Source organism: Glycine max, chromosome 8 (genome assembly GCF_000004515.6).
Source record: "Glycine max cultivar Williams 82 chromosome 8, Glycine_max_v4.0, whole genome shotgun sequence".
In the NCBI taxonomy this organism is placed as follows: domain Eukaryota; kingdom Viridiplantae; phylum Streptophyta; class Magnoliopsida; order Fabales; family Fabaceae; genus Glycine; species Glycine max.
The window spans coordinates 10491930-10503924 of record NC_038244.2 but is presented as its reverse complement, the minus strand read 5'-3'; the positions used below and the strand labels follow the sequence as shown (position 1 = coordinate 10503924).

At 31.5% G+C, this 11995-nt stretch overlaps 2 protein-coding genes across 2 annotated transcripts; one reads left to right on the top strand and one right to left on the bottom strand.

Moving 5' to 3' along the window:
• The first annotated feature begins 4850 nt into the window (after window positions 1–4850).
• LOC100816175 (uncharacterized) lies at window positions 4851–8648 on the top strand. Its single transcript, XM_003531306.5, has 5 exons — window positions 4851–5214; window positions 5352–5428; window positions 6895–7024; window positions 7152–7466; window positions 8193–8648. The coding sequence occupies exons 1-5, from the start codon at window positions 5116–5118 to the stop codon at window positions 8466–8468; spliced, it is 897 nt and encodes a 298-aa protein (XP_003531354.1). The 5' UTR covers window positions 4851–5115; the 3' UTR covers window positions 8469–8648.
• Window positions 8649–9099: 451 nt separating this feature from the next.
• Window positions 9100–11995, bottom strand: LOC100815639 (annexin D2-like). The gene is given in 5 exon segments (NM_001252823.2): window positions 9100–9667; window positions 9985–10197; window positions 10460–10678; window positions 10868–11013; window positions 11873–11995. Coding segments are annotated over 5 exon segments (948 nt in total). The 5' UTR covers window positions 11949–11995; the 3' UTR covers window positions 9100–9373.

The window sequence follows — 11995 nt, the reverse complement described above, 5'->3', positions numbered from 1 at the left end:
GGTTTGTTTAACATGTATTTTTGTTTTCTTTTAAAGGCAAAAAACTGAATAATCAATTTAATTATTAGATTAAATTTGATATTGTATTTAAACTGATTTAAATTGAATACCAATTTATTTTACTTAAGACGGATACAATATTCTTACAATTCACATTAAAGCTAAAAAACTTCTCAAACCTCCATACACCAAGGAAAAGGGGGATCGAAGAAAGAGTAAGAAACTAAAATGTAAAATTGGGTGAAAAATGATTATCCTATAAATATTACTATAATTTATCTAATAAACATTTACCTAATAAATACTATCCTATAAAATTTATCTTTTATTTTACTAGTGAAACAAATATACTCTTTTTAAGATGATTAAACTATAATATTAATTTCTATGCACTTTTTCTTAAGATGAGATATTAAAAAAAGTGTACATTTTAAGGTTTCATTAAATCTTATGATATAAACACTTGTGTAAGTGTTTGAAATCAAATAAAAATAACTTATGATATATTAATAAGCTGTTTTAAAGTTATTTTAATAAATTATAAGGTAAGTTGCAAAAAAGTAACTTATATAAAAAAGTGTTTCTTTATTTTCATTATAAAATTTATGAATGAATTAGTATATTTTTCATAAATATACTATAATAATATGTTGAAAAATAATTTATAGTAGTAAACTGTATTTTCTCAAAGAGTGTTTGGATGAGCGAATTTAAAATTCTAAAAAAAATTAAATTTTAAGAATTTTAAATACTTTAATTGAAATTTTTTTATTTTCAAAATTTTGTGTTTGGATAAAAAAATTAAAATTGTGAGGGTGAAAGATAATGAATGCAAAGAGAAGAGAAATACGATTGGTGTGCTTTCAAAGCTTTCAGAGAGAAGCGAACTGATGCGACATGGTCGCAAAAGAATCGGGACACGACGGCGTACACCACTAAGCCACGACTAAGACCCTCCGCGTCGACAAGCACCTCCGCCGTGTGATAGACAGTGATGGCTGCTCCCTTGATTGGTGGATGCAGTTCTACGGGTCCCCCTAAGTCCATATCTGATCGATGCTTTGCAAAACAGTATTTCTTGAAGAAGAGAATCATCGGTGTAAGAAAAGGGTTGCGAGTTCGAAAACTAAATTTTGAAAACTTTCAGGTGTGGAAGGGAGGATGAAGGTTATAAAAAAAAATACGCGAACCTTTTAGAAGATTATTTTATAAAGGAAAGAATTTCAATTTATCACTTTTTAGAAGGAAATTGAAATTTCACATTTTTAGTTGTTTAAAATTCTGTTTTAAAATTCTAAAATTTAAATTCTTCATAAAAAATATCCAAATAATGAATTTTAGATTACAAAAATTTAAATTTTTTAATAAATTACTTTCTTTAGTTAAAATTTTCTACCCAAACAGACTCTGAAGGTACAAACAATACTTTTCATCGTATAACAACTCTCCATTGCCAACAGCGGTTCATTGAAGATTTTTCTTCCGTTCTGGACTCTTTCTCTCCTTTGTTTAATATTTCAAAATCCACCCTGAATTCATTGCATGTATTAATGTGAGTGATGAAAATATAAATATGGTGGAACACCTAAATGCAACAACTTTTGCCAACTTTGCCGTCAACATCCCTTGAATTCTTTACCAAGGACTATAGTATAGTTCGTGTGGTTAAGGTTTCAATTTATGAGGGTATCTATCTATTATCTATAACTCACGACTATAATAATTGGAAGAAAAAAAACCTTTTTCTTCCGTTATTAACAATTAGTTAATAAACAAAATTGATCGGTTGATAGACAATTAAAAGTGGAAGGGTCATTGCCGTTATTGTTGTAGGCGCATCCAAACCACAAATGTTAATTAGGGTGATGACTGATGAATTGCAACACATTACACATGGCCTCTTCTTCATAAGTTCATGTTGGTGGAGGGAGCTATGGCCACAAAAAATTTTAATACTTCGTGTGCAAGTTTAAAAATCGCATATACACCCCCTTTCAAATACTAAAGTACTGTATGACCGCCTGAAATATTTTGAGACAAGATCATCCCTCATTAATAAATAGTGATTTGTGAATCTCCATATTTTTTGTCTCTTGTTTTTTTTAACACATTTTTTTGTCTCTTGTTATGTTTCTCTAGATTTGATACTAAGATTTAACCCTACTTTATCTTATCCTCAAACTAAAACGTAACCTAAAATTGGGGAAAATGATTCTCTAAGATAGTTTTTTCCCCCTCAAGGGTTATCTTTTTTCGCAAAACTTGTGCCCGTAAAAAATCTCAACTTTTTTTGTAAGTTTGAGTACGATCTAATTGCATTTTTTTTCTTTTTAAATTGTACATGTGATTCTTCTTGCTTAAATTATTTTATAGTCCTTTGTAATTTTGATAATATTTAAATAAATTTTTATAATTTTTTAACAAAGTCTTTATACTTTAAAAAAGTTAAACATATTAGTAATCGCTAATAAATAATAGGTGCTAACTTTTTTTTACAAAGTGGCGAATCGATTTAATATCTTTTATTTTTAGTGCTAATAGGTAAAGTTTGCCAATAATTACCATTCACTTCTAGTGCGGACAATCACTCATAAGTAAAAAGTATTTTTCATAAACGTGTTCATACAGATAACTGGATTAAAGACCAAAATTTTAGTTGTGTACATTAGTGAAACATATAGAAAGAGATCAGACATGCATAATCCTGTTTAGAGGTTGTAGAATGCATAAATACTAATTGAGTATAAACGTCAGAAAAAAGAGGATCACCAAACACGAATTAAAGTACCTTTAAAGTCAACTTCTATTCACTTAAAACTAATTGCTTTTTTTTGTGTTCCCTCATTGTATGTATTAAAAGTTACTTGAGTATATTTTCCTTAAGATGAGATAAGAAGCCACAAAAAATGGAAGTAAAATACCGTCATGAAAATGTTGTGGCGTTTTGCGGCCGTAACTGAAAGAGTTGAAGTGATCTATTTACTATTTTTAGTTTTTATTTACCCAAAAAAAGATAATATTAAATTGCTAGAAGGAGATAATTAAGAAACACGGAATAATTAATTGTTAGCTACGTTTATAAACAAAACTTTCGGAATTCTGGAAAGAGAAACTGCCGTAAGTGTTGATATGTCACTCTAACTCTAAGAGGGGAACGTCTAAGCTACTCATTTAGGGATATACCCACCAATTATTAAGTGTTGATAAAGTGGTCAAATATCATAATTAACAACAGATCGATTATTTGTTCTCTCTCTCTCTCTCTCTCTCTAAGCTCTCTAATTAATCTCTCTCCTTAAATAATGTTTTGTCTTAGTTAAGCATAATTCGGATAATGGATCTATAATTATAGTTTGAAAATAGAAATAGTTAAATTATCATCCTTTTCTAGGCTAATATGGAAAGTGATATAAAATATTTAAAGTTAAATATACGTTTAATCCCTAAAAATATTTTGAAACAAATTTAATGATTAAGTATTAATAATATAAAATAATTTTATACTATTACTTAATCATAAATAAACATTGATATAACTTTAAAGATAATTATTATAAAAATAAATAAATCTACCAATTTTTAAGGAAGCAAGTATATTCTATAAGTAATAATGTTACTTGAATTAGATAAAATTATTATGTACTAAAAAATATATTTAAACAAATGTTATGCTAGTTTATTTTTATTTTTTTTGCTAATATTTAAAATTATTTTTAATATGACTTACTGGAATCGGCCTTGTGGTAAGAGTTTAAAGTAGTATCCATAAACAATTTTTTAATACTTGCAAGTATGGGTGTTTTGATTTTGGTAACTTAAGTTTTTGTTTAGTATCCCATAGATTTTTGTTTTTAAAATAGTTATAATGACTTAACTAAGGAGTGTTATGTTATCAAGTTTAAGTTACTTAAAGATGACTGACTTAATAGTCTTATCATTTTCATGGATTATAAATTTTTTAAAAATAATTTTTTTTAGTTACAAAAAATAGGTTAAATATCAAAATTAAACCACTTATATTTTATAGGTACTAAAAGGATATTTAAGCTTAAAACAAAAAAAAAAATATATTATCGTCATTACACCACGTAAATTCTTCACTCTTTTCTTTTTCTCTTTTTTCGGTGTGATACTCCTTAACTAAAAAAAAAAAAAGTTAATTATCATCATGATTGTCCTATCTCACCCACTTAATATCTTTCCTATGTTGTATCCATTCATTCTAATTCATGTAAATATTTACATCCTCTTATTTTTATTGTTAACAACATAAGTATGTGATTTTCCACTTAAGCATATGTTAAAGTTGATTTTGTCTCCTCTACTTTCAACATGACAACGCTCTCCACGAAGTCATTTTTGATTTGCTTGCCAAAATCGGATGTTTTTAACTACTCAATCATGGGACTATCACAAGATTTCATTATAACTCGACAACGGACAATCACTAAAATCTTGTAAGTATTGTGCGAAGAAGTCATATTTCATGGATTACCGTGCCAATAAAAGAGAAAGAGGAAGGGAATGCAAAATTTGTGGTGCAATGACAATAATAATTAGTTTTTAAAAAAAATTTAGGCTTAAATAATTTTTTTGATACTTATAAAATATGAATGTTTTGGTTGTAATACCTAATTTTTATTTTTAAAAAAGATACAGTTGAGAATGAGTTGACTACTCAATTAACGAAAATTCACAAAGGACAAATACATATTTGAAAATATAAAAAATTCCGAGACACTAATGTAGATAAATAAAATATAAAGCTTAGGTATCGAAAACAAAACACCCCTGTTTTAAAGATACTCAAACTACTACTCAAAGTAATAGTTATATAAGGGAGTGGAATGACACATGTTCAGCATGTAGAGCGAGTATCCATTTTTAGGTGTCATCATAACAACTCATAACTCAACCTCTGGAGAGTTTGTTATATTATTATTCGTAAATTGTAGGTGGCATAGTTGCAGTTGAAAATCATAAGAGAAAAGAAATTGGATAGTGATTATTTCGGTTCGTTATCGTTGAAACGTTTTTTCAAATCTGGTGTGGTGAATAAAATCACCTTCTCTCTCTCACGCACACACACTTCATCTCTCACTCAAACAAAACAAAATGCAGAGGAGGAACCCTCACACCCCCACCTCCGATCTCCTAACATGGTCCGAACAGCCTCCGCCGGATTCCTCAGCCTCTGGCCACCGCTCTCGCCAGGTTACTACTTCTATTTACTAACTGTTTTATATTTTACAGAAAATTTTATTTAAGCATCGGTTTTGTTGGTTCAATTGAATCTCTTGTGAAGATATATAATGTGTTTGTTTCTCAAATTGCTTATCTACTATTCACAGCCTTCTGATAAAATCGGTGAGGTTCTCCGCGGAAGCCAGCTAACCGCGGCGGAAGAAACACAGAGCCTGACAAAAAAGTAATACTATCATCATCTTTTCTTTTTCAATTCTATCGTAGTGTTGGTTATTGAGTGTGCATTGGATCTGCTATTGTTTGTTTTTGTTCCAACTTTTTAATTGTTTCGTTCTGTGATCCGATTCAGTGTTTTTTTTTTATCTTGGAAACACTATGCGGTTTTTATGGGAACGTTTTGAGAAGCCAACCATTGGTCTCCTGTTATTGAAACTTGAAACTCTTAAGAATTGCGTTATGATGAACAATCAACACGAAATTATTTTTGGGAAAATTGCTTATTGGTTCGAATTTGTGTAGCAGGAATTACTGCATGCAGCTGATCGATCACTCATGATTTCGGCTAATTACCAAATTTCTTTTATTTTTTAATTTACATTTGAACCAATTATATTAAAACATCTGACTAATAAAAAAAATGCATTAAAATGTTTGGTACTATTTAGCATTATTACATGCTCATTTAGCATTAAAATTAGTTAATTGAAGGAACTTCTATTACTAGAATATTCTAGGTCCTCCAATAAAATTCTTCTGCATACTTTATAGGACAAATATTGAATGGATCGAATTTATGTTTTCAAAACATTAAATATATTTATTTTTTATTCAATACTTTCTTTACAAAATATTAAGGAAATTTTTAGAAAGATTTAGCATTGCTCTTATTCTTAATTGTTAATATTAAAATTAAAATTTAATTAGAATGTAATAAAAGTATAAGAATTTAATTTTTTACACTGTCTAATAATTAAAAATAATTTCACATATGACTTTCAAAGTAATCAATAACACTATAAAAATTGTCTGGTCATCCCTCCGTGTTAGTTGAGCAATTTTTTAAGTTTTTCATATTTATTTTACACACTTTTTTACTCTTTTTTTCTTTGTTTTTTTTTTTAACCATGTAATGCATAGTTCTATTCCTAGTTATTTTAAAAGTTAACAAACTTATTTGATAATTCCTTGGGTAAGATTACTTAATTACACTATATTTATATTCTAATTAAATTCTTACTTTAAAAATCATATTTACTATTTAAAGAGATTTTTATTCAGCTAACAGAGTAAAAAACTAAAACGTGATAGTACATCAAAATTAAACTATAGTATCTTTGCTACTTGTTAAGTTAAAAGGTCCCTGACTGTTATATAATCTTGTTGTCAAACATATCTTTTCATGTGTTTGACTGTTAAAAGGATTAATTTTTAATCTTTTACTTTCTGTTATTAGCTGTCACGGCTAGATGTTTCTGTTAATTTTTTGGCCTGTTGTGATTGTAACTACCGTGCTTTATTTTTCTTCTTATAGCTTTATGGCAGTTTATATAAATAGGCTTCCAGCCCAATGAAAGAAGTCAAATTCCATCATGTGCATCCAATCATTTTTTTTGTCGTTTTTCTCTTACATGGTATCAGAGTAATCCCGTCCCTTCTTGTTGCTTTCTTTTTCTTCTTCTCGATACTCAGGAAACCCTGCTCAGGATATAAATTGAAAGAGATGACTGGAAGTGGTATATTTTCGGGTAATTCTGAAGATACCACATCAGAAGAAAATTCTGCAAATTCAAGAAACAGAACAAGCATACGCGTATATCAGGTATGCTAGATGGTTACCTTGTTCCAAGGCAATTTGAGATTTGAGCATTGAATATGACTGTTTCTTAAATACCAACTCCATTGTGATAACAGTATTCTTGTTTTATTTCCCTGCAATTGCATCTCAGCAAGCAATGAATGGAATCAGTCAGATATCATTCAGCACTGAAGGAAACATTTCTCCAAAAAAACCAACCTCCCTACCTGAGATAGCAAAGCAGCGTGAACTTAGTGGAACATATCGAAGCGAATCAGTCATGAAGATCAACAAGCAAACATCAAGTGCCAAGACCAAGGAGCTCAGCGGAAGTGATATATTTGCCCCTCCTCCTGAAATTGTGCCTCGCTCACTGGCTGCTGCACACACTTTGGAATCAAAAGAAAGTGAAGACACAAGAAAACCTGTTCCACAAAAAGTGAGCACATCTGCACAAGTTTCTAATGTAAGTATCTTCTAGGCATGAAGACCAATCACGAGTCATATAAATCATTTATATTGGATGAATGTCTACTGAAATTTTATTGTGCTAATCCCGTTGGAGGAATGTCTACAGAAATTTTTATTGTTCTAATCCCGTCTTGTAACATATACATGGCTATTATGAAATTTTTACCTTTGGTGGTGCAAAAATGTCACCTTATGGTTTTCTGAAAGGAAAAATTTAAATGCAGAACAATTTGTCTAATTTTATGAAGTTATAACCCAAGGGTTGTAAATAGTAACAGAAATACGGTTGCAGCTCTGGAAGCATACCATTTATTTGGGGATGTTAAAATTTTCTCTCATTAATGTTTCTTCCCTCGACGTAAATAATAATAAAGAAAATGTTTCTTTCCTTACCAAGACACGAGCCTGTTATGTGTAATCTTGAGTTAGAGCCAAACTGCACATTCATTGTCTTGAAGAGGTCCATCAGTTTGTCTTTGTCTGCATGTTTTTGTAGTTTCCGCGTCAGGTTTCTTCTTAGGTTTCATTTTTCTTCTTAGGACTTTTTGTTGAAACTAGAGATGTGTTTCTCTTTTGTTTTACTATAACGGCACATTCTTTTTTCCTCTAAAATAAGCTTTATATTCATCCATTTCTGATCCATGTGCTTCCTCCTTTAGCTCACGTGCCTTCTCCCTCCTCCTGATGACTACATTTGACCCTAGTTTTGTTATTGTTGCAGCGTGCTGGTGGCCAAAGTAATTTCTCATTCAGTGAAGAACCAGTTAAGAAGATATTAAGAAAAAAAATACATGACCAGAAGTTTGCAGAGATGACAGGCAATAATATTTTCAAGGGAGACGCTCCTGCAGGATCACCGGAAAAACCTTCGAGCAGAGCTAAACTTAGAGAAATGGCTGGAAATGACATATTTGCGGACGGAAAGGCAGAAAACAGAGATAATATAAGAGGTGCACGCAGACCCCCAGGTGGAGGAAGCAGCATTGCCCTCGTTTAAATTTGATTATCTAAATTCGTTCAATTAACTGTGTGCGTTCTATAAATTCCTCTGAGGTTCCGTGTTTTGACGGGAAGGATCAGTGTGTTGGATTGTCAACATTGTATATTTATGGTATAACCCCCGACACAGAATAATTTGCTTTACCATATAATGGGTACAAACGTTTATTTATGTTGATATACACAGTCATATATTGGATAAATAAAATTGTTGAGATATTTTTTTTAATAAGAAATTGTTGATATACAGAATAATTAGCTTTTTTTTTGGAAAAAATGAAAATTATATTAAATCCAAAATGATACAATAATAAACGGGGCATACCCCACATCTAGAGAAAATCAAAAGTCTCCCTAATACAAGGCCTATATCAAGATGCTAAAACAAATGCAACACGTAAGCTTCTCTATACATAAGAAACTTAATCTTGCTCTATTACAGAACATTGATAATCTTCAAAAATCAGCAAATATGAAATCTGGTTTATGCTTTTTATGAGATAATTGTTGAGAAGTATATTTGCTGATATATTGTTGAGAAGTAGACAATTATAGTTGCCTTTATTGTATCTAGAACGTCTTTATGTGAAGTGTCATGATATGGTGGTAGGAATAATTGATCCTTAATAACAGTAGTAAAAGACGCAGCAAATATTTTATTATTCTAAAACATATAATTGATCCTTAATAAAGATGTGAAGTGCTATGTCTTGAATTTTCGACATTCAAAACATATTATTCTGAAACAGCATGATAATTTATACCCCTCATAAGCAGCGTTAACAGCAAGCCACTGAATTCCTCTGTCCAGAGATCCATAGCAATATCACATTCATGATAAGAGGAAAAGCAAATAGCCTAACAAGCAATCCCATGACAACTGAACAGATTAAGAAAGAAAACTTAATCCTCATGTCCAACCAGTGCAAGGAGAATGCTCTGATAGTCTCCAGAAGTGTCACTGGCTATTGCGCGGTCCAGAGGAATGCTGTTTCTTCTTTGGTATTCCTCAGCAATTCGCTGCAAATCAACCTCAGCTCTGGTTGTCACCACTCTAGTAAGGGCCCCTTCATCAGTTCCTAGCTTGTTTATAGCCAGCCTCAAGACTTTTGCAAAATATTTCTCAGGGTAAGTCAAGCACTTAATGGCTGCCCTCAATAATTGCAGATATTCATCTTTTGGATCAGTTTTCAGATCCTGCAGACGCAAGCCAATTGTCAGTTCAACTACGAGTCATCGATTAATCTTATAATCACTTGATGACAATTTCTATCCTGTCTTTATATTTTATTTTTTTTGTTTTGAAGTAAGCCTGGAATATAATCCTTCAAAATGTAGCAATTGATTCATCTAAAACAAGATTATCACTGCAAATCACGTTTCTTAAAGTGAACAAAACATGGTCATACATTCAGCACTATGTCAGCTTAAGTGCTGCAGTAGGTACTCAAGCATAAAGCAGATGTTAGGTTAAAAACATAGAAATGAGTCATAAACAGCCAAAACGTCAATACCTTGTTTATGGCATTCCCGAACTCATTGTTGTACTGATTTAGTGTCGCTGTTAACTGTGCTTTACTCCTTGTTGACAAAATCCTGATCAGGTCCTCGTCGTTGTAGGCCTTCTCTGCAATCTTCTGGTGAAGCAGTTTAGCCTCAGATTTTGCCAATGTCATGTTCACCTCATCCCCCTCATAACGGAATGTGCTCACAAGAGGAACCAATAGCTGTTATTGACGTATCAGAAACAAAGTTTCATCAGATAATAGGGGGAAAAATTTGTGAAAAAAATAGTTATATTAAATGCAATGCATGTTTGGAATCACTTATTTTCCTTTAAGTTGAGAAGGTTTATATACTTTGGAAAATTTTGATTGATGAAGAAATGGCATCAAGCAGAGGCATCAAACTTTGAATATTATGTGCAAATATGCAACTTTTCTCTATCAAGATATAAACAAGTACATTAGAAAGTTAAGGATTTATTACCTTGCGGATGTCCCCTTTAGTATGATAGGCAACGTCTTCTTCAAGGGACTTTTTGAAACGGGCTTGATATGCTTGTTTTGCCTTTAGGAGGTCAAGTGAAGATCTAGTGGAAGCAATTTCCAAAATGACCCAATTGTTTGAAGTCAACATCTTAGTGGCTTCATTTGCTAAAAAGGCATCACGCTCAGAAGGATCCAATGTCCAAACCATCACAGCCCGCTTTTATATTCAAAACATTAAACATTAGACAATATACTAACTTCATAACTGTAATTATCCATTTCCTTCAATTAATATTATCCATATAGAACACTGAGATTGATACTATGAAAATTGATAAATTTCTGACAAATGAAAAAAGCGTGAGATTTACATAAATAAGCCAAATATCAAAAGATTTAAACTGACCTCAAAGTCACTTGAAAGTTCTTTGTCTAAATCTTTAAGAAGATCTTCTCCATGGGTTGTACTATAAGCTTCACGAATCAACTTACGCTGAGCCGCGTTTCTGTGACCCAGGATTGATATTATCAATCCTTCATTCGTTCCCCACCCTGCGAAGATATGTCACAGTGACAACAACTGGATGGACAATCAAAACATGCTGATGCAATGAGAGAATAAAAAATGCCTCATGCCATGATAAAAACAAAGGAACAAAGTAAGTTTCCTTGTTTGAGAACTTTGGAATTATTCAAAGATCCAACTTCACTATGTATTGATTTTCTGTAATAGTTATCTTCACTTATTTGAGCACTTCTGAACACACACACATACTAATATTAACTATTAGTATTACTGCATTAACGCTGTGCCAAACATCGTCCCATTTAGTTCTTAAAAAGACAAGATTTACATACTAATTTAGCTTCCTTTTTTTTCTTTTAATTTTTTTCTCCTATGAGTACATATGGGGAAGTTTATTCAACCAAACCATGAGAATGAAGCTTAAATTAAAAAAAATAATCTGAACTATCATCATTCCCAGCGGTTAGCAAATTGTAACCGTTGGATGAAGATCGGAAGGCTTGTATAGTTGTATTCTATCTTGTAGATTGAACTTATAACACTTATTCTAGGCCTGAGTTGTCTGATATTCATCCAACGGTCACAATTTACTGACTGCGTGAATGTATGAAAAATATAACTGCACCGGATGCGGTTCCACCGTTCCAGCACTCGTCAAGCAGAAATACTAACAGTGATTTCATAAACCAGACACAATAATCTATTCCATGATCTAATTATTAACAGTTGATATATAATAAAACCGCGCAATCAGATCGTGGACACACCAAAAGACTTAAATACAAACGAGATAGATCGAAAAAATGTAAAACAGATCGATGATCTAACAATTACAAAATAATTGTCAACAAAATGAAAGAAATGAATGAGTGGTCGTAAGGTAACCTTGAAAAGCTTTTCGCAATTGCTCACTGTCTTCCAATGGAGAAGGAAGTTGTGCAGGAACCTTCAACGTCGCCATTTTCGATCACGATCTCTGTGTGCAATATGATGCAGAAAATTCAGAGC